General features: G+C 41.7%; 1 protein-coding gene across 1 annotated transcript; it reads left to right on the top strand.

Annotated features, from left to right (window-relative positions):
* Positions 1-1,167: 1,167 nt before the first annotated feature.
* LOC127190609 (dimethylaniline monooxygenase [N-oxide-forming] 3) lies at positions 1,168-23,201 on the top strand. Its single transcript, XM_051147719.1, has 9 exons — positions 1,168-1,332; positions 2,630-2,767; positions 10,058-10,246; positions 10,879-11,041; positions 11,800-11,942; positions 15,042-15,241; positions 18,633-18,988; positions 22,077-22,149; positions 22,790-23,201. Exons 2-9 carry the CDS (start codon positions 2,636-2,638, stop codon positions 23,130-23,132), a joined length of 1,599 nt encoding a protein of 532 aa, XP_051003676.1. The 5' UTR covers positions 1,168-1,332; positions 2,630-2,635; the 3' UTR covers positions 23,133-23,201.
* The last annotated feature ends 325 nt before the right edge of the window (positions 23,202-23,526 follow it).

Genomic DNA, 23,526 nt, shown 5'->3' with positions numbered 1-23,526 from the left:
TCAACTACTTAAAAAAAAAAAAAACTATGACATAGCACTTCCCATATGTCTGTTTTTCTACACATGCCAGTCATTGTACAAGTTCATGGTTTGAAGTACAGGTGCTTCCTCCTATCCTGGACTGTGAGACAACCGGTGACTCTGTTCACACTGGGATGGCTCTTTTGGAAATACACACTCAACAAACTAAGTCTCAATTTTTCAGAGATCAAAATATTTAAATAAAACATACAAACATGTATGCATTAGATTGCTAACAGAAAATAGAGCTTTTAAAATTGCTTTTCAGAGGCTTTGGTGGACGTTAGGTACCTAACTAAGTTTCATAAGTACTTTTAAGTGCTGGCTTGTTCTTTTCTGCTCTCTGAAGAGTTGGACTCAACTCTACTGACTTCTTGTGTAGAACAGGCTCCCATGACCAGTCATATGTCCTTATCCCACATTGACCTAGTGTTGGGCAGCTTTGGAGACTGAGAGCTATGTCTGTAAGTAGATGGAGAAGTTGACTGATAGAGATGACAGCTCAGGGATGGTCCTGAAGAGCAGATACAGTCTCCTGCTTGGTCTTTGTTGGTCTCCTGAACAGATGGAGGACAGTGGACACCTCTTCCCACTGGAGGTCTGTTAGAGTAAATTATGTTGGCAAGAGGCACAGTGACTTAGACATTCCTCCTTGTGTAATTCCTTTAAAGTATAATTGCAAGCTCTCACTTCAAACCCTTGGTATGACTCATTTGAATAATATAATTTTTAAAAATCAGAGGTAAACTCCTGACAAGCTCTACTCATTATATCTGTAACTAGCAAGTGAAGAACAGCACACACACACAAACACACACACACACACACACACACACACACACACACACACACCATAAAACAGACCATCATTGTTCCTTGTCTATCTCAAATTGTGATTAAATTTCAATCGAGTTTGGAAGCCTACCATGGCTACCACAAAGGATCTAAAAATAAAGAAAATAAGGCAAATTTGGGGATTACACTAAAGAAATTGAGCGACCTAGAGAAACCGCCACCTCTAAGACAAGGACCCAGGGGTGAAACTGGAGGTTGGTAACTACTGCTAACAGAAAAGCATGCCTGGGTGACAAAGAGGTGACCCAAAGACCTGCACAACACAGGATCTGAGGTGTGTGCTCACTTGCTGCAGGACAAAGGATTACTGCTTTAAGAGAGGCTCCTCCCTACTTCAATAACACCCACCCACTAACCCCTACCACACACACACCCTAGGTGTACAGCATTTTCTCTTTCAGACTCCCCAGAAGACTAGAGGCTTAAAAACAGAGAGGAAAGGAAGACAAAGAAAAGGTAGAAAAAGAAATCTATTGCAAAGGGCTGAGGGTGGGACTGGGAGTTTTGTGGGTGAATGGGAAAGGAGCGTGGAGGAGGCTCTGGTGGGTCAACAGAGTTGGGTGGATCTGCATTCAGTGTGACTAGAAGGAATGTGGCACGTCACTCAAGACAGTGCCCGGTTTTTATTTTTCTTAGGACTCATAGACCATGATTCTCATCATCTAAGTATTTTGTTGGCAGAGCTAAGGAGCTTTGCCTAAAAAGAAAAGTAGAAAAGTAGTGGTAGAACCCCAAGGATAGGAAGAGTAGGAAGCTTAATTTTCTTGGAAAAGAACGCAGTTGAGAATGGATAACGATGGAAAGATGTTGTTTAATGACTTGACTTTCATTAAGGAAAGGAAGGGAGTGGCCACCGATATATTGAGATGTAGCTATTCTCAGTAAAATTGACATAGGCATACATATATGTCATATATATACATGTGTCTGCATGTATGTGTGTGCATGTATGTGTGTGGGGGTGAATGCATATACATATGTGTGTGTTTCACATATGAAGATTCAAGTACCCACAAACCAATGATGTAGTTAGTTCTATGAAGGTTGCATCTGTATTGAATACATGCAGGGGTTTTTTCTCTTGATACGGCAAAACAAATATTTCCATAGAATTGATAGCATTATGAATTATAAGCAAGAATTATAAATAACCCAGAGATGAATTGAAGGATACAGGAGGATACCATAGTTAGACAAGAAGACTAGGCCATACATAGGAGGAACTCGGAGCATCTGCAAGTGATCATTGAACCAGTCCTCTCACACAGAGAGACTGCCTCACATCTACGTATAGATCGTTTTATTCACATATAAACATTAGTGTGAAGTGAGTGTGTGTACAACTTAACGGCGAACGTATGCTGTGGGTAAGTGTTTATGTAGCTTAGCTGTGAATCTCTTAATTTGGGGAACTGACTGAAAAAAAAATACAGTGTGTGAACATACCCCTACACACACACACACACACACACACACACACAACAACAACAACAACAACAACAACAACAACTTTTTAAACATGAGACTGCTCATGGTTTGGCTCACAGATCTTGAGGTTCGAGGTGGATTTGTTCAGCTTTTATTCCCAGGAATCAGAAAGGGCAAAGTGTGCTTTGACTACTAACAGGAATTCTGAACGGCTCTGTAAATGTTTTCTCCCGTGCCAAAGTAAAATTTCTTATTAAACAAAAAGTAAATACCAAAATAAGTTCTCAGAACTGCTTCTCGAAGTGACCTCTGCACCTCCCTGTAGGCATCCATGATGAGGAGAGTAGCCATCGTTGGAGCTGGCATCAGTGGCCTGGCCTCCATCAGGAGCTGTCTGGAGGAGGGGCTGGAGCCCACCTGCTTTGAAAGGAGTAATGAAATCGGGGGCCTGTGGAAATTCTCTGTAAGTAGAGGGCATCTGCACCACAGTCAGGGAAGTGGAGAAGGCGCCAGGCCTGCCTCGATGGGAGTTGTGATTCCTAGCAGGATTGGACCCCACAAAAATGCAATAGTGGAAGCACATAAGAGATAACCTCTTGTGAGTTAGCAGAAAGTTTGAAAAATCATGAATCAGAGTCACTTAGAGGTAAACATCGAAGTTGACTGTTGGGTAAGTGTATATAAATACAGATAAGTGTCTTTCTTGTTTAAAAGCCACCTGGCAGGACTGGACGATGATGGCTCACTGCATAAAGTGCTTGGCCCCATGAGGATCTGGTTTGGATGCCCAGAAAACACATAAAAAGTCGGGTGCAGTGGTGTACTCCTATGATCCTATGTGGTGAGGCAAAGCCTGACCGATAGGTGTGGCTACTGGACAGCCAGTCTAGCCGATCAGTGAGCTCATAGTCAGTGAGAGACCCTACCTCAAAACACAAGGTGCAAAGTGACTGAGGAAGAAATCCAGAGTCAACCTCTAACCTCAGCATGTTTATGTGTCCATTTGTCTCATGAAGTAAACAAACAAACAAATGTTTGAGATGTGAGGTTGCAAAAGGTAATGGTAGTGATTTAGACCACAAATTTCAATTTCTCAGGTGGATTTGGTAAACAGCTTTGTCAAGAAACTAGTGGCTACAAATGGCTTAGGTCATTTCTGGGTTCTGTATTCTGTGAGACTGGTCTGTTTCTGCTTTTATGCCATTGCTGTGCTGTTTTGGTTTCTGTTGCTTTGTTGTATATTTTGGAGTCAGGTAATGTGATTACTTCCCGCTTTGTTTGTTGTTGTTGTTGTTGTTATTTGTTTGTTTCAAATTGCTTTGGTTTGGTTCAAGTCTATTGTGTATATTTGTGGTCTCCTGCGCTTCTGGAGGAATTTCAGGGCTTTTTTTCACTAATTTTGTGAATTTGACTGGCATGTTGATGGGTTGAATAACAATCTGCATTGAATCTGTAACTAATGAGGGTAGTGTGGATATGGTAACATGAATTCCTCCTGTCTGTGAACGTCAGAGATTTCTCCATTTGGTGAAGTCTTCCTTAATTCCTTTCTTCGGAGTTTGCAATATTCATTGAGCAGTCTTTCACTTCTTTGGATTAATGTATTCTTTTCTAGTTTGGGGGTTAGTAACTTTATTGCTGTTATTGTTTGTTTGTTTGTTTGTTTGAAACTGGTCTCTCTACATCATGTCCCTGGCTGATCTGAAACTCCCTATGTAGACCCGGCTGAACATAAACTCACAGATGTCTGCCTGCCTCCGCCTCCCAAATGCTGGGATTAGAAGTAAGCACCGCTAGACTCAGCTCCTTCGTAGTTTTGTACACATTGTGAATGAGCGTCCTTTTTTATCTCCTTCTCTTTAATTTCATTAGTTACAGGGGAGAAAAAAGAAGACCCTTTGGTTAATGGCACTGGAAAAACCAGATAGTCACACATAGTAGACTAAAACTGATCCCTATATCTCTCATGCACACAAAGATAGAGAAAAATGGATTAAAAACCTAACTACAAGATCCAGATCTACAAAATTAGTAGTAAGAAGCAGGGAAGGCATTTCTCTGACATCACTACAGGCTAAAAAGAAAATAGATAGATGATAACCTCAGCAGTACAGGGTATGCTAGGTGAGTGGATGAAGTAAGTCTGACATATAGTCTGACTATTTTTAGTGAAAACGGTGGAAATGGAAGTCATATGAATGACATGAAAAAAAACGTGTTCATAAGTAATTGAACATATAGTAGTGATTACTAAAGGCTAGGAAAGATAAGAGAGAGATGGGAGAAACACTGGGAGTTTAGACATAGGCACCCAAGTACAAGGAAAGGAAAGTAATATGTTCTATCTGTAGTTTATAGTAACCAATTATGTGTTTTTTACTAACTATAATAGAGGCACCCAAGCACTTCCAAACACAATGTGATGACAAGGGATAGAAATACCTTAACCCGATCAATATGCAGTGTACCTATGCATTGAAACATCGCATCGGGCCTCAAAATATGCACAATTATTCTGAATTAATCAGCATGCTTTAATGTTTTAAAAGATGTAATTCCTAAATTATCCGGTTTGAGTGTTATACAATGCATACATGCATCTAATTTTTATATGATAGTCTTCAACTACAATTAAAGTAGTAAAGTTGGGAGTGTGCTCAACAGAGACACTTCCTATTGAGAAAAAAACCCTTTATGCAGGACAAAACCATCTATTTTCAGTTACTATATACAACGAAATGGTTATTTTGGAACACAAAACACATCCGGGGTATTAGCATATACAGAAAGTAGGTTTATCTATCTTTAATTGATAGCAACTTAAATCACATATAAAACTTCTCCACTTTTGCTTACTTCAGTGCATTTTGCATTACTGATACAAACATTTATTTTTATATTGCATATGCATTAACAAGTCTTGGTAGCTAACAGTTTTGTTTGTTTGAATTTAATTTATTTATGAGGTTACAATATAGCTACATACTTTCCCCCTTCCCTTTCCTCCCTCCAAGCCCTCCCATATTCCCCTCCTTGGCCTTTCTTTTTCTATTAGTTGTTCTTAAATACACTGCTAAATATAACCTACTCAGTCTTCATAATGCTACTTGTTTTTAAAGAAATTTATTTTAAAACACTTCTTTGGTATTTATATAAGCCTACCATTTAGCAATGACAAAAGCAAAATTGAATACTAAATAATATTAATAACAATAACAATAATAATGTTGAAAATGAGAAGCTGGGAATGTGGGCCAGTTGGTAGAGTTTACAAATCAGTACAATTTGGAGTGCATTCAGAAGCCTTAAGTCCAGTTCCTAGCACCGTAAAACTGGTCATGGTAGCTCACACCTCTAATCTCAGCACTCAAGGTGGAAGCAAGGGGATCTGGAAGTCCAAGATCATTGGCAGTTACACAGAAAGTTTCAGGCCAGCCTGGGATACGTGGGGTCCCAGCAAGAACAGGAGAGGAAAGAAGTGAAGAGGAGTGGAGAGGAGAAGGCAGGGCAGGAAAGGGCAGGAGAGGAGAGGTGAGGAGGGGGAGGGGAGGGGAGGAGAGGAGAGGAGAAGAGAGGGGAGGAGAGGAGAGGAGAGGAGAAGAGAGGAGAGGAGAGGAGAGGAGAAGTAAATGCAGGGGAGAAGCAGGGAGGAAATGGGATTTAAAAAAAAAACAATTTAGAAGGTTTGGGTATGAAATTTGAGACAGCTACAAGGGACAGTGTACTGCCTAGCTTGAAGCTCCTTGATGTCATTTGCCATTGTCTTCTTATCCTAAGCATCAATCAGCAGAAGTGCATGGATATACTCATTTCATTAAGTCACCCCCTAACTCCTGGGATCTATAGAAGTTGCTACCTAAGGCTTGAGATGGAGAGATTTTCCTGGACTATCTGGGCTGTCTAAAGACGCTGTAACATACTCTCCTATGAAGGAAGTGAAGGGAGATGTAAGAGAGACAGAAGAGGAAAATGGATGTAGAATCCACAGCAACTCAATGAAGGCAGACACATTTGACACTGACAAGCTGGTGTGCACTGAAAAAGGCAAAGCGTGGGTTCTCTCAACAGCCTCTGGCAGTGAACACACCCTGGGAACTGCTTGTTGGGGCTTCCATTGCTGGCCTCCAGAACTGCAGGAGGAAAAGGCCTTATTCCTTAATTGAGCACATTTATGGCAATCTATTAAGGAGCCACACGAAACTAATATAACTGGCCATTCCGAGATTCCAGCTTTTTTACCAACATGAGGTGGGTTAAGATCACAAATGAGGCCAGGAATAGATGTCACTCAAGCCACTAGGAGGCAACGTCAACAGCCACAGACAAGTATGCACTGAAGTCGGTGTCTTATGTTCTCTCAACACTTGTTCACCCTTCATGGGAATCTAAACATTGATCAAGTGTGAGAAACTAAAGGCTCAAAGGGCTTGCTGGCTTGTGATTGGTGCTTTCAATAAACTCTGTGCCCATTGGGTTCTTATTCCATCCCTGATTCAAAGCCAGAGTGATGGACTGTCCCTCACTGCTTACCCACACAGTAAATGAGCTACTCTCTCCAGGCCACAGAGACAGAGCTAAAACTCACCCGCAGCAACAATTAGTCCATAAATTGAACTGATTTACATGAAGTTGGATAAGTATAAGCTCTTTTTCTTTTTCAATGAACTATTTTTTATTAATAAACTACATTTATTAACTTATTATTTGAAAATTTCATACATGTATTCAGTGTATCTCGATCATATGCCCTCCATATCCACCCCCAATTTCTCACTCCAATTCCTCCCTCCCCACCTCTAGACACATTGTCTTCTCAACTTTATACCTTCTCAACTTCTATAATTCACTGGGTTAAACTAGTGTTGCCTGTATGAGTGTGGGTCTTCTGCTGGGGTTTGGCCAATCTACCAGTAGCCACATTCCATAAGAAAGTCATTCTAGTGGTGGTGCATGCCTTTAGTCCCAGTACTCAGGAGGTAGGGGCAGGTGGATATCTGTGAGTTCGAGGCCAGCCTGGTCTAGAAAGACAGTCCAGGAAAACCAGAGCTGTTCCACAGAGAAACCCTGTCTCAAAAATCCAAACCAAACCAAACAAAAACAAACAAACAAAGAAAAGTCACTCTAGCTTGCATGGGTCTGCACTAGGTCCTCTGCATACGTTCTTTGATTGTATACCTTGGTGCACTTGTGGGACTCCTAACAGTGGAAGTAGGGATGTCTCTGACTCTTTTGCCTGCTCTTGAGACCCTTTTCCTCCTACTGGGTTGCCTTGCCCAGCCTTGATATGAGGGCTTGTGCCTAGTCTTATTATTATATCTTGCTAGGCCATGTTCAGTTAATATCCCCGGGAGGCCTGATCTTTTCTGAAAGGAAACAGAGGAGGAGTGGATCTGGGGGAGAGGGGAGAAACTGAGGTAAGGATGTATTGATGTACTGGGAAGAGAGGGAGCTAATTCTTACTCTCCAGCAGTCATTAACAGCCGACAGTTTCTTAGCTCTTAGCTTGCAAAGGGACCACAGGCGTCCCCCTCCCTAGGCCATGCCATATCCAGAGGACATCTTCTTCACAACATCCTTCTCCATCCTCTGACCCTTACATTCTTTCTACCCTTTCTTCTATGATGGTCCCTGACTGCTGTCCCACCGACCGCTGGATTTTTTTTTTTTTTTTTTTTTTACCTGCTCTGTCAGGTTAGTGCTCAAAATGGTTCAGATTTGGGGTTATCAGGTTGAGAATGAATTAATTTATTTCTTAATTTCAACCTGTTTTCTTGCAATATCATTTCTATCAAGCTTCCTAAACTGACTAGAAGCTGCAAATCCCTTCACCTCCTCAAATACTCGTGCTGACTGGTTGGCTGCATGAGTTACATGGACAGCAACAAAACAAAACAAAACAGAAAAACCTTGGGTCACATTCCTTTTGGAAACAAACACAACAGCTAATCTGTCACTTGACAGTAAGTAAATTTCATTCTTGCTAGTAATAATGCTTGGCATGTTGTAATATCCCAGTGTTTACTAAAAGGTCATGATCTGGGCACCCATCAGCTTTGAGTTACATGGAACCTAATGAGAACTTTCAAATGATCTGCATGTTTCTCCACACACTTGAAGCAATTCATAGAGATCTGTAATTGAATCTTTCATCCCAAAACGTAAAGTGAAATCCAGACAAGTTATTGATTTATTCTTCTGAGAAAGACAGATGTTTTATTTAGACCTACACAGCACTCACAACCAATCACCTTGGTGGTTTCAGAGAGCCAAATAAAGATTCAACTCTTTCATAGTGGTCTTTATAGTATTTTTTTTCTTTTGATTTAATGCCGTGGGTTGAGGAGGTAGCTCAGTCAGTGATGTGATTGCCTTGTTACCGTGAATATCTGGGTTCAGGCCTCAGAAGTCAGCTTTGTAGTCCCAGCACTGGGAAGCAGAGGTGAGGGATTCCTGGGTCTCTCTTGCTAGACAGCCTAGCTTTGTCAGAGTGGATGGCACTTAAGGAACACACACCCAGGGTTGGCCTCTACACACACACACACCAGGAGAAGGGGGTGTATATGTGTACATGGATGCACAGAGTCACTCTACTCATAAACATTCATGTAATTTTTTAATTCGGTGTCTTTAATCCACCTCACACATACATTGAAGCAGCAGCTACAACAACAAGTCCTAACGTATGATCTCATATGGGAACTATTCTTTTGCTCATTGACCTCCCACAATTTCATTCTGTACTGTTACTAGAGGGACATTTGAAACTCCAGGCCAACTAAAATCAGTTCTGTAGGAGTTGCATCTAAATGGATTGCTATGAGAATTTGTTTGTTTGCATTGTTGGCTGGTTGTTTTGGTGGGTATTTTGGTGGTGGTGGTGTGTGTGTGTGTGTGTGTGTGTGTGTGTGTGTGTGTGTGTGTGTGTGTGTGTGTTTGTGCGTATATGGCTAGAGATGATACCCAGACCACAGTGTCCTGATCCGCTCTTTGCTAAGCCTTTTTATCATCAATGCTCCCTTCTTTCATCATCACTTAACACCTTCTCTACAGTTCTTAGCACGGTTCTGTAACCTCTCCATCAGCATTACCAGGGAAAACACTTCTATATTTCTAAAACTTAAAAGTGACTCCAGGACAGCCAAGGATACACAGAGAATCCTTTTCTTGAAAAACTGAACAAACACACAAACAAACAAAACCTCTGTTATCTTCATAAGTGCTCAGTGGGCAGCCAGTGCCTGTGAATTCACTATGCTTGAGTCAAAGCAGGAGGTAGACATTTTGCTTTTAATTTTGAAATATTGGGTTTGAAATGCTCACATTTACAAATCTTACAAATAGTGCCAATTACCTGTCACTATTTTTATAAATCAGATTGATGACTAGTTTCCCATGCTTGGGAGCAGTTGGTGACACAATGAAATCCTGTAAAATTGAGCTATGGAATCATCCATCACCTTATGTTATAGAAATAAGAGTTCTAAGCTGCATACTTCCAAAAGGAAACAAAAAAAGATGTTTCCTTTAGAAAATAAAATACATTAAGTATATGCTTCCATATCCTAAATTACCTTGATAAGATTCTGTGATCAGAATCAGTTGTTTAGGAGGAGTAAATATTTATTTGTCATCTTATCAGATTCACTCATGGAAAAAGACCAACTTCCCTGACTCTAATGACCTGGAGCTGAATATGAACAAGAACTGTATACTCATTTACCAATTTTCTTCCACCTGAAATTCTCATTCACAGGACCATACGGAAGAGGGTAGGGCTAGCATTTATCGATCGGTCTTCACCAACTCTTCCAAAGAGATGATGTGTTTTCCAGATTTCCCCTATCCCGACGACTTCCCCAACTTTATGCATAACAGTAAGCTCCAGGAATACATCATTTCATTTGCCAAGGAAAAGAACCTTCTCAAATACATACAATTTGAGGTAAGACACTGTCAGCCAGGCAGCTTCAGATGTAGCCTGTGGCTGCCGCTCTGGTCATACTTAGTTTCCCCTAGACTCCCTGACTTTAACCAACATCTTAACCATCTGGTTTCTCTAACTGTAGACTTATGAACGCCCTCATTTTCTCAGGAATCTGTTGGAAACATGCAAAACATGAGCACATACAGTTCTTACATCAAAATAGCACCAATTTTGAAATCAATAACAAAGAAATAGATACAAAATATCCCTGGGTTTGTAAGTTTCTAAATAATCCATGTGTCCAAAAGAAATTTAATGAAAAAAACACAAAACCTTTAGAACTGGATGCTAGTTAGACTTTTTGTGCAAGGCACAGAAAGCCAACTTTTGTGAAACCATACACTTAACCGTTTGCAGTAAGCAATTAAAAATGTTTAAAAACAAGGCAAAAAAGAATACACACACATGCACACACTATATTCACACGCACGCACACACACATACACACACACACACACACATACATAATGTTTTCATTTCTTCCAAGAGACTTTTGAATTCCTTAAGATGTACCTTACTAATTAAGTTATTTTATTAATATCAATCTGAACTTAGCATATCAAAGAAGCCTTTCTCTCTGCGTTCCTTAGACACTTGTAACCAGTATAAAGAAATGTCCTGATTTCTCAACTACTGGCAAGTGGGAAGTTACCACTGACAAGAACGGGAGGAAGGAAACGGCTGTCTTTGATGCTGTAATGATTTGTTCTGGGCACCATGTATATCCCCATCTACCAAAAGACTCGTTTACAGGTAAGGCTGGTATTTAGGAAGCCACCTTCACACTGTCAAGAATGAACATATTAATGGCGTCTATTTTAGTCTGTTTTCTGATGCTAGTAGCGGAATACCTGGCAATTAAGACATTGTAAAGACCTAGGTTTATTTGGTTTACATTTACAGGTACTAGAAAGTCTAAACATCATGGTGCTAGCATTCTAACAAGAAGAGAGAGAGAGAGAGAGGGAGAGGGGGAGAGGGAGAGAGAGAGAGAGGGAGAGAGAGAGAGAGAGAGAGAGAGAGAGAGAGAGAGAGAGAGAGAGAGAGAGAGAGAGAGAGACGCTACATCACAGCATGGTAAAGAAATGGAAGAGTAGCTGGTCATTTCAAGCAAGTGAGGATTACCAAATGAGAAGAGCAGCTGGAGGGATTCAACAGCCAGGTTTGCTCTTTTTACAGAAAAAAAAGTTACTGCTTTCATGTAACTAAACTTGCCCTGCCATCCTTTCCAAGGGTGATGTCCTCAGTGACCAAATTATTTCCCAGCTGTCTCTGCCTCTTAAAGTGTATTCGCACACTTTAGTAGCACTACACTGGGGACCAAGCTGGCAGCACACGTACTCCAGCCATTTCCTAACTGTGGTAATGTCTTTTTAATTAGACTACAAACAGGCAAATTCTGCTATATATCATATAGTAGGATTATTAAATTGTCTTATTTTGTGACCACTAAAGCTGTTTTATTTTAATGGAAGTCAAATTGGTTCATGTCTCTTCCACTTTTCACTCAGGACTGAGCCGTTTTAAAGGCCAATGCCTCCACAGCAGAGACTATAAGGAGCCAGGTATATGGAAAGGAAAACGAGTCCTGGTGATTGGCCTGGGGAACTCAGGCTGTGACATTGCTGCAGAACTCAGCCACATAGCTCAACAGGTACCGCAACCCCCACCCTCCACAATCTTAAAGGAACAGATACCGTTATTTCCTTTGAAAAGTGTGCAATGGAATGGGATGGTATGTGACCACCAAGTGATACTGCATATACCTCAGCTTTCTAGATAGCAAGTGGGCTATGAAATGGCTTTACAGGTGTCACTGGTGGTGTTTCACAACCAACAAGCCTCGTCCGACATTTGATGCTCATGTGTGTCTGATCGATTCCTCTAAAACCAGAATGGACTTAAGGCTAAAATCATGACTGAGACTCCTAGATAGATTGTTCTGTACTTCAGGGTTTCTGGTCTCCTCATCAATAGAACAGATAAAAGCAGAATCAATTTAGGAACAAGATTGTTACATGGTTGAAACATGATCCAGTCAATACACACAGACAGCCGCATATTCACTCATCCATGCATGAGTATATTCAGTGGTTATTTGTTGCTCCCAGCATTGGCATAGGTGTTGGAGAAAGAATTTTAAACAAAACAAACATAACCCTTACTTTGAACTCCAAGATTTTAAGTACATGCTCTCATGTATGAATTATCACTGTGGAAAGGGCAAAGAAAACAAAGCCCACAGTCCATGTGGTTAATAGGGCTGACTGACTCTACATCTGGAGGGAAAGACCCTGGAGATGGAGACATGCAAGCAGAGAACCAGAGGTTCAGAAAGGTAGCGTGTAGAAGAGGTCTCCAGGGAGAGGTTCTCAAAGTAAGAAACGTGGTGCCTCCAAAGCTGACACAAGACCTCTCGGCTGCATCTCATATCTATGTGTTTGGAAAAGAAGAATATGAAGGGAAGCTGAAAGGAAGGTGGAGAGGGAGTGATGAAGGTCCTTTTACGGCATGGCTTTAGATAAACGTCACCTCCTCACTTTGAAGATTGTTAAGGGTTGCTTTCCCAGAAGCCCTAAGGCAGGAATCTTATTTCCAGTTGTTATGCCTGGTGGTGCTGTATAAGCCCAATACAGGTCCCCGATAGACCCCTGGGTATCCCCAGTATATGTCTAGTTTTACTCCGTGATATTATAGCCAAGATGTACAAATATCACATGAAGAAAAATGGCATAAAAATCTGTTCCTATGCCTCTGTCCCACACATTGCACTTGACAACCACGAGGCATACAAAGAAATTAATCACATGATCATCCTTCTCAGGAGACAGTAAAAATCTAGCCTACACATTCATACACACACACACACACACACACACACACACACACACACGGGCACACACACTCTCAAATTCAGAGACACACACATACACACAGAGACACACTCACACACAGAGATACACATATACAAAGATACACTCAAAAACACATGCACACATAGACACATATCACACCACACACACAAGCACACAGACACATACATGCACAGAGACATAGCCACAGCCACACATACAGTCACACTCACATACAAACCATGCCACACACTCACACACAGACACACACATGCAAACACAGACACATTCACACATACAGACAGACACATTCACACACATACCACACACACAAACAAATACACACAGACACACACAAACATACACACAGACACACACACACACCATGCCGCCCCCCCTGCCCCCCCCCCGTCTCTCTTGAGCTAAGCAATATAACAGTATAAGAGCTACCATTGAAATGAAGGATAAAAGGACAATTCTGTCACTAAATGCCTAAAAGACTGTAGACTCTGAGTCCTCACAGAAATGAACCAGAATGCATTCTTGAAAGAGAAACATAGCCGCACAGTTGACGTGGTGGCAGAAGCTGTTCTTAGAAGGGAGGATGAGAGCAAAGCATGAGAGCAGGGACCAGCACTGTGCATTTGATAACTACTGACTCATCTTGCTGAAATAAGCGTTCTTAATAGAGACAACGAATATACTGCATCAAAAGTGCTTTAATACTCCCGCGTAAGTGAGTGCGTTCAGCTGGAGGAGAAAGGTCACTGTATCTCATTTTTCCCAATGGAGAAAAAAAAAAGATAACTGAAGACAGAAACATCAGCAACTTCTTAGAAGGCTCAGAGGCACTTAAGATTTGAACAGGACTTAGGAGAAACCAAATCCAGAACTTTAGGTTCCAAGAGCAGAGACGGTCCAGGAACTGAGATGAGAAAGTGAGGATGGAGTCCCAGAGACTTCAACAGAGGACTGAAGAATATGGATCCTTCACAAGAAAAAGCCTACCACTTAAGGTGTTTGAACTAAGAGCGATGTGATGAACCAGGATGCTGAGATATTTATGGCTGCATATGTGATAAATTAGAGGGAAGAAAACAAATTTCTGAAGCTCTCAAGGTACTCCATTTCTTATCTAGCTAGCTTCTCTTATAATGATATTACATAATTTAAAAAAAAAAAACAAGAAAAGAAGAAAGAGGGAAAAAAAACCCAAAAGCCTACTGTGTTAGGAAGCAGTAGAAGAGGAAGGAAAGGAAACTGACATCTAACTGATCACATACTATATTCCAGGTGATGTCATCCATATTGCCCAGGTTGTGATGCTAAGTTGACCCTCATGCAAACATGAAGCAGTAGATGCTGTTTCTTTCAGTTTTAGAAGAAAGGAAACAAGATTAAGGGAGTTAGAGCAGTCTTCCCTCTGTCGCATCATTTAGAGGGAGGAGGGCAAGGATTTGTGCCTATGATGTCCTGGTCATAATCTGCTTGTCTTTATTTTACACCAATGCCCATTGTGAGAAAATAATTGCATCTTTATAGACAGCAGTTTTTGGGCGAGCACCGGGAGAAATATGCCTGGAATTCCTATCAGTGGTCAGTGTGCTAATGCTTGAAAGAAGTTGGTTCCTGTCCACAGAAGCAGATTAGAGCTGAGGAAGCTTGTCTGAAAGTTCTGTTGGAGTCGGAGTCTCCCAGGAAGGAAAGTTAGCTTCCTTTTGCCTTCTGCAACTCTTTAGGAGGATTGACAGCTAAGGGGTTCCTACTTCCTCCTGGCAAACAAACAAACAACAACAAAAACCAGCGAAACAAGCAGATTCCTAAGTGGAGATGTAGAAGACACCCTACACTACCCACAGCTCACTACATTCAGCGTTTGTGCTTTTTTTCCCCCCCTCCAGGTCACCGTTAGCTCCAGAAGTGGATCTTGGGTGATGAGCCGGGTCTGGGACCACGGCTATCCTTGGGACATGGTGGTGATCACACGGTTTCAGACTTTCCTCAAGAACAACTTACCCACAGCCATCTCCGACTGGTGGTACACAAGGCAGATGAATGCAAGATTCAAGCATGAGAATTATGGCTTGATGCCTTTAAATGGGTAATGTGGCGTTAAACACGGTGTGTCTGCTGACTTTCATTTCAAGGTCAACAGCCCTTGATGGGTGTCGTAAACTCAAAACAAACCAAAAGTATTCATGAAGTGGCCACGTCTCGTGTATCAAAGGATAAAGAAGCGCAAATGTTGGGAATGGTTTCCACACATTCTCCTTACCACATTTGTACATCTAGAAGGTTAGGTAATGCTGAAGCAATTAGTTCCCATAGTAACCGTAATAAAAAAATAAATACATTTTATAACTTCATATATTACCAGAGTCTTACCTAGCCTCTCCTTTAGGCTCTGGCATATATTATGACATGCACCCTCACAACTATGAAGAGGGCTCTGCTTGTTCTCCAGCTTTTCAGAAGAAAACTGAAGTACAGCAGAATTAATAATCTTGCCAAAGTCTCACATCCAGAAAATAGAAGCAACCTTCAGTATAAACCCAGACCTCTGATTGCAGGTCCTTTGATTTTTTTTATCCATTTACTCTGTGACCTCACATTTAATGTGAAAGATGAGATTAACAAAATAACTTCCCTGTGTTGTACTCTCGTCTCAACTCCTTCAAAGAGTGCTCTCTCTGAACAAGGCCAGCCTCTCCAATTTCCTCCTGATTTTTTCCTACAACTCCCATAAGCTTGCTACATAAGAAATAATTTCAGCACTGGATACAAATCCAGAACTTCATACAGATTCACTTACTCAACAAATGTAAATGAAGTATTTACTATGACAGGTGCCAAGTTAAGTCTTTGCGGATACATCAGTGTCTAGAATAAGCAGAATCCTGTCCTACCTGAATACACTCTCGGTGGCCATAAACAGACAGTAAATGCATTGCAGAAGGCTGTATGCTGATGTGTGTGGAGAATGCAATGAAGGCAAGGGTGACGGAAGGTGCCACCAGGACAGTTTGCAACAGGGTCCTTGAATTAGGTCTCAGAGAAAAGAGTGCTTTTTAAGCAAAGCCCTAAATGAGATGAGGAAATGAACTGCAAGGCACGCTAGGGAAGATGGCTAAAGGGCAAGGATACAGCCAGAGCCTCTCCTCAGAGTAGGGCTGGCATAGTCAACAAGCAGTGTGAGCTTCTTTACTAGAAAGAAGAGGCAAATGTGGAAAAGGAACTAGAGACGTGAAAATATCAAGTTGGTATTGTGTCTTATAGACCTTGTGGGAGCCTGACTTTTACTCTGAAGACAGAAACAACAAGCCAAACATCCAAGAGTAGTGACAAGATCTAAGTTAACACTAGAGAGGCTTTGGCTGCACTAGTCACCGTCATTCAGTATACAGAGGTAGAGCATGGGCAGTAGTTTAATATGACCAGTTCAAAGCTATTGTCAGAACTGGGTGGTAGAGTGCATGCCCAGCATGCATGAGGCCATAGGTTCAATCCTACCTACCAACAAAAAAAAATTGTATGGAAAGCCAATATGGCAGAGACTGGGAGTGCGAGTGGGAACTATTATCAGTGAGTGTTCAGTGAAGAAAGGCACAAATAAGATTTTCTATTAGACATGATAAAGAATGTGACAGGAAGAAAAGCTTCAAAAGTATCTTCAAGAATTTTGATCTGAGAAAGAACATAGTTGGTGTTTACTGAGCTATAGAAGACTCTGGAAAGGACAGAGGTTTAGCTCTAGACAAATCAAAATTGAAATGCCATAGTACAGAAAAAATATGTTGATTGGCTGTGGGACACACAGACAGAGAAGAGGTTCAAACTCTAAAGCTTGTGCCATCTCTTGAAGGATGGGTGTAGATGCAGAAGGCAAAAAGACTGAGGGCTGAGTTCTGGGGTACACACCATTGCTCAGTAGTCAGGTGGGAAAGAAAACATCAGCAAGAGACTCAGTGTGAAACCAGTCCTATTAGGAAAGGAACTGAGAGAAGCTGATACTCTTTGAAGATATACAGTGTTTCAGGAGGGAAGATACAATCAACTAAATAAATAGTTACTAATAAGTTCAGCAGAATAATCAATTGCCTGGGTCCATCGTGGACCACTGGACCCAAATCAGCTTGATACTGACAGCCTTAGCAAGTGCAGTCTCAGTGAGGATGGAATGCTTTGTGACTGATGGCAACGAGGGTAATAAAATGGCAGCTAGGAAGTGCAGTTGAGTCTTTCCCAAGCAGAACTGCAGCTGCTCTCACTGTCTTAGTCTCTTCTCCAGAGGAATCTTCCTGTGGTCTCTTAACTGTCTTAGCCATACCATAACAAGTCGCTTTGCTTCCATGTTATCCAATTTCACTGCCAAGTTCAGAACGATCTGTGTGCACAAGAGATTTTACTGACCAAAAATAAGGTTCTCTTTTCAGATCTCCAGGGGTCAGTGTTTCAAACTGTTTTCCATCTTCTATCCTTATCTAAGTTCCTAGGAGTACCTGCCTTGGCCCCAGTTCTGCAGTTATTTCGTGTGGCTCACATTTGACCACTCTATGGAAACCCGGGTGTAGCTTTCCTATTTTTCCCTTACAGCCTCCTAAGTTTATCTTACTGTGTCAGTTTGAAAAATAAGAATAGAAGGTAACACTGTTGGCCCTTTATCTGCGCTAAAGACTACAAAATTCTTCGTATTATTTTGATTTCCTTGTGACCTCAGATAGAGAATATTGGCATTCCAGAAGAGAAAAACAAGGCATGGAGAATTTAAGGGGACTTAACCCTTACAGTTTCATGGGTATTAGGAAGCAATGGAAGACTTCACATACCAGGTACCTTACATTAGCACCTTTATTGCCATACCTGTCACCAGAAGTTGGGAATTGATATTCATTTTGAGATTTGGAAGGAGCCATGTGGATGAGAAGTACCAAGCCAAATCAACATGCATTAGTGATATTCCACAGCTTAGACAAAACTCTTTTCTTTTTTTTTTTTTGCCAGTTAAGCATTTTAATTCATTTTTTCTTATAATTTATTCAGATTACATTGCAATTGTTATCCCCTCACTTGTATCTTCTTGTTCCTCCCTTCTCCCTGTGACAAAAGGGGAATTCCTCCCCCACCATATGATCACAGCCTATCAGGTCTCATCCAGATAGCCTGCTTTCCCTTCCTCTGAGTACCACCAGGTCTCCCCACCAAGGGGAAGTGGTCAAATAGGGGACACAGGAGGCCCCACAAGAAGATCATCAAGGCTGGCAGATCTGGACCCGGGGGTGAAGGGCCTGCACAAACTGCAGTACCAACCAAGGACAATGCATGCAGTAAAAATAGAGCCCCTACTCAGATCTAGCCAATGGACAGCTCGTTCTCCATGGTTGTGGGGAGAACAGGCAAAACTGAGTGTTTTCTTCTTTCTGTACCAATTTGTATAGAGACTGAGACAGTGGAAATGTTGCTGCTATAATGACCAGTCTCTGCTCTCCATACAGAACCCTCAGGAAGGAGCCCGTGTTCAATGATGAGCTCCCAGCCCGCATCCTGTGTGGCACTGTGACTATCAAGCCTAACGTGAAGGAGTTCACGGAGACCTCTGCCGTGTTTGAGGACGGAACTGTGTTTGAGGCCATTGACTGTGTCATCTTCGCAACAGGCTATGGTTATGCGTACCCCTTCCTGGACGACTCCATCATCAAAAGCAGAAACAATGAGGTCACCTTGTTCAAAGGCATCTTCCCTCCTCAGCTGGAGAAGCCAACCATGGCGGTGATTGGCCTCGTCCAGTCCCTCGGCGCAGCTATTCCCACAACTGACCTGCAGGCTCGCTGGGCAGCACAAGTAATAAAGGGTACGTAGACCAAAAAGTTCACTGGTGGATGCTAATGAGGTTAGTTTTCAGACTCTAAGCAATACTCTTAATTACAATGGACCTATTCAGTTGTGAGAATCGGTAACTCTATTCCCATTGATTCTGTACTCAATAAGAAGTTTGAAATATGTGTCACTAGGTTATCATATGCAATAGTAAGATATTATGAGTAGCTGACAACTACCTGAGTTCATTCACTGAACAAGAACTCTGAGAGTCCTTGGTCCCAACTTCATTACAACTTTATTACATTGTGATTGTGATTTCAAACTGAATAGAATCACATTACTTGGAAGGGTGATAGAGAAAGATAATTCCAAGCCAGGATCCAGCCAACCTCATAGCTACAGCCATGGAAATTAAACTTTCTGGGAAGGCAGTGGTTTTTCAGTGCTGTTTTCTTCTCTACAGCGTGTTAGTTAAGAACACACAGTGGGTTGACTAGAGACAGGAAGTAGTGGGTGTGAGAGACGTTCAATCTCTAAGATATAAGGGTACATGCTATTCACATTTTCAAAGGGGAAAGGAAACAACAGACTTGATTAGGGTGAGGCAAGGAAGGCAGCCAGCATCCTCTGGGAGCTGAGCTGGGAACAGAGTCACAGTAACATCTGAATGAAGGGGTGTAGTCATGGGCAACTGCAGGCCATAAGACTAAGTAGCACCATAATGAGAGGGGGGGTCAGAGTACATTGAGCACAGTTTAATTAAACCTTAAGTTATGAAACTTCTCGATGAGTAAGTTTTAGCAAAGTGATCTTCTTTAGAAGCTATTGTTAAGGCCTCTAGTACTTCTGTGACTGGCAAGACTTAAAGACACACCCTTTCACGCTGGAGCTTAGAATATGCCCCTGCACACCTTGGATGATCAGGCTACCACCCACATCAGTGTGTTCTTACTCAGCAGCGACCTCTCTGAGCGTCATCCACCTCCTGCTCAGACAGACTGGAGGTGGCCTCAGAGGGCAAAGTTGCTCCAGTGAAGCAGCAGCAGCCACACAGCCCTCAGAGTCTACCTCGGGAGGCTGGGGCTAAAGGCAGGTCCCTAACTCTCTGTAAGGATGAGAGCTATAACATGGGCTCTGAGAAAAGAAAATGAGGCAAAAGTAAAACAGCAGGAGGAACCAATGAGATGGCTCAGTTGAAATGGATGCTTGATGCCAAGACTGATAAACCTGGGCTGCTTTCTGGGACCCACACAGTAGAAGGAGGGAACTGACTCCCACAAGTTGTCCTCTTCTTCATGATCCCTGTCTACCTGAGGTACACACACACACACACACACACACACACACACACACACACACACACACACACACTGATATGTAAGCATGTATGTATACACAGGCACAAAGCAAGCAAATAAGTAATAATACACTGTAAGGGCAATCTTGAGAGAAAAGCAAAGTGGGAAGTTGACAGAAAATTGATGAAGAAGGCAAAAACCATGGACTTACAAAAAAATGGGCTAATGAAAAAACAACTTTGGGAGAATGAGAGCAAATGGTAAAGGCTCAGCATTTAGTTTCAGTGGTGAGCACAAAGCCTGGATTTGATTTCCAGCCCCTAGAAAAGAAAAATCTGAGCTCCAGGACTAAGGGGGCACTTACAGACAACATGACAGTGGAAGTGAGTGGGCTAATGAACACAGTTCCCAATTCCAAGTCCCTTCACCTGCACCTGGACAGGACAGATTTCAAGGCCTATCACAGGCCATATTGACAAAGGCTGTCCAATGACACTGTAAAAATTGTAAGAATCAGAAATTAAACAAGCCATTGCAAGGAATGAGCAAGCACTTTTAGGTAAATTTTAATCTCATTCAAAAGTATTTCCAACATTGCCAAAGAAATTATCTTTAAAAACCATTTTGGTTTGTATTTCAGAGACTTATATTAGCTTATATGAGCCTAAAATCCCAAGGCAGCTTCAGATTGTAGCTTACCACGGAGCACGCCCCATACCCTTGGTGGATTTGGATAGTCCATAATCTCAGTCACATCCAACATCTCCTGTTCCTCCACCAAAATATTTGGGGGTTCATTCAGTTCCTAGGAAGAATTTTTTCCTTGAATCTTGAAAAAAAAAATCAGGCCAAAAAGATGGTTTGGTACATAAAGCACTCATCAGGAAGGCAAGACAACCTGATTGGTTAGATGTTCAGATTCTCAATATCCATGTAAAGATTCAGGGTGTGTCAGGACAAGCCTGTGACCCTAGTACTGAGGGCAGTGGGTGGATACTTGAGGGTTCCTGGGACTTGCTGGCCAACTTGTCTAGGGAATTGGTGAAATCCATGTTCAAAGATAAATCCTATCTCAAAAACTAAGGTAGAGAGAAGTATAGAGAGGTATAGAGGACACGAGGTTGACCTCTGACCTCTGCTCAGTCTCTCTCTCTCTCTCTCTCTCTCTCTCTCTCTCTCTCTCTCTCTCTCTCAAAAACACAACACATGTGCAAACAGGTACACACACATACTCCATAAACAAACACACACACACACATACACACACACAAAAATTCTGAAAAATAATTGCAATTCATTTGCATTAGACTATAATTTATAGAAAGTATTTTAAAATATAATTAAAGCTTAGACTATAGCTCTTTAATATTGAGCATCTAGTATCTTTAAAAACAAGACAAAAGATAATGACATAATAGACTTCCTTAATGTGACAAGCATCAGTTCTGAGAAGACCCCTACATCAGTCTAAAAATGCTCACCTCGTCATTTGCTCAGTTTTGTTTTACTGAACATTCGAAAGCCAAATGGAAATAGGATCAGTAAGATGGCTCATAGGCTAAAAGTTCCTGCCACAAAAATTTGACGATCTGAGCTTGAGTCCCAGAACTCAGTGGAATGACAGAAGTGGCTCCTGAAAGTTGTCCTGTGACCTCCACACGTGTGGCATGGCATGCATGCATGCACACACGCACACAAATAATAAATACTTTTGAAATGAAAGTATAATGTGACTCATAATTCACTGAGAAGAAAAAAATATCAGGATACTCCTATGCCAGAGTCATTGAACTATCACTAAACACGTCCTTCTTTTCTCAGGAACTTGCCTTTTGCCTTCTGTAAATGACATGATGGATGATATTGATGAGAAAATGGGGAAAAAACTGAAATGGTAAGAGTACCTATTATAATGTAGATCTGGGATTTGCATACAAAAGCCAGAATGTGTCAATATTTGACACATTCTTAATACAGTCAACAGAGTAAAAGCTGTGAGCCACCCACATTCTTCCATCTGAGGGGAGAGCTTGTCACCTGCCATTGCATAATGTCCTAGTAAGCGCAAGGTGCAGCATGAACAGCAAGACTAAGGACCCTCATTGCATCGTCACCTGTATCCCTGTCTTCTGCGCTGCAACCCAGAAAGGACATGCAAACATAATGTACTCGAAGTAATTAGAGAAACATATCACAGCAGAATTCTGTTCTCTAGCGCAGAAATCTTTCACGAGGTAGAAGATGCTTCAAGTAGATGCTTTAACTAAAAATGACTCAGCCTAGAAAACTGATTACCTCAAAGGCTGTGAATGAATAACTTCACTTGAGCAAGAGACAATTTGCTAACAGGGACCAAAAATGTTCTCCACTGCTCTGTAGTGTTAGAGAGTTTCCAAATGTGATATGAGATATTCTCTTCAATAACACAAGAGACTAGCAACAACAACCCCTGTTGGGAAGACATGAGTTGGTTTCCCTGTTCTTGCTTCTGCAAAGCCTGGGTGTCACAGGAATCTCTCCTCTCCCATCTCTAGGTTTGGCAACAGCACAACCATCCAGACAGACTACATTGTTTACATGGATGAACTGGCTTCCTTTATTGGAGCAAAACCCAATATCCTATGGCTGTTTCTCAAGGATCCCAGGTTGGCCGTAGAAGTGTTCTTTGGCCCTTGCAGTCCCTACCAGTTCCGGTTGGTAGGCCCAGGGAAGTGGTCAGGAGCCAGGGACGCCATCCTAACGCAGTGGGACCGGTCACTGAAGCCTTTGAAGACGCGCGTCGTTGGTGGTGTTCGCAAGCCTTGCTTATACTCCCATTTGCTGGGTCTCCTCGCTCTTCCTATTCTCCTCATTGCTCTTTTCCTTGTGTGGATCTGATCTTGATTCCCTCTAGAATGTCTGAGAGTCATTAACAATAGCCAGACAGAACTTTGCTATTTAAAAATTAAGACTCTCCTTTTTCCTGTTCGGGATCGTTTGCCAGGACTCGAGGCATCCATTAGTAAGCAAATGAGTACCTTCTCTGCCCATGTAAAAAAGCCCCGTGCAGAATCCTGCTCTTCTGTAGTGGCATATGTCATTTCTCTTTAAGTTCCACTAACAATTCGTAATGAGAATTGTATTTTCATATCCAACTTGAATCATCTCCTGAAACAGTTGCACATGATTCTTTTTATCTTTTAAACAACGCTTGAAAGATGTACTTCAAATCCAAACAGTGAATAAAGTAGAGAATTTAGAATATGATCTTCTCTGGCTGCTTCTATAAACT

The sequence above is a fragment of the Acomys russatus genome, chromosome 6 (genome assembly GCF_903995435.1).
Source record: "Acomys russatus chromosome 6, mAcoRus1.1, whole genome shotgun sequence".
Classification (NCBI taxonomy): domain Eukaryota; kingdom Metazoa; phylum Chordata; class Mammalia; order Rodentia; family Muridae; genus Acomys; species Acomys russatus.
The sequence above is the reverse complement of the archived record's forward strand: the minus strand, read 5'-3'. Positions and strand labels throughout refer to the sequence as shown.

Excerpts from the sequence above, each read along its gene's own strand:
- LOC127190609 (XM_051147719.1), top strand. The coding sequence starts at position 2,636 with ATGATGAGGAGAGTAGCCATCGTTGGAGCTGGCATCAGTGGCCTGGCC. Across the intron at positions 11,042-11,799 it reads ACCAAAAGACTCGTTTACAG|GACTGAGCCGTTTTAAAGGC; the intron begins GTAAGGCTGGTA and ends CTTTTCACTCAG. Across the intron at positions 15,242-18,632 it reads GGCTTGATGCCTTTAAATGG|AACCCTCAGGAAGGAGCCCG; the intron begins GTAATGTGGCGT and ends CTCTCCATACAG.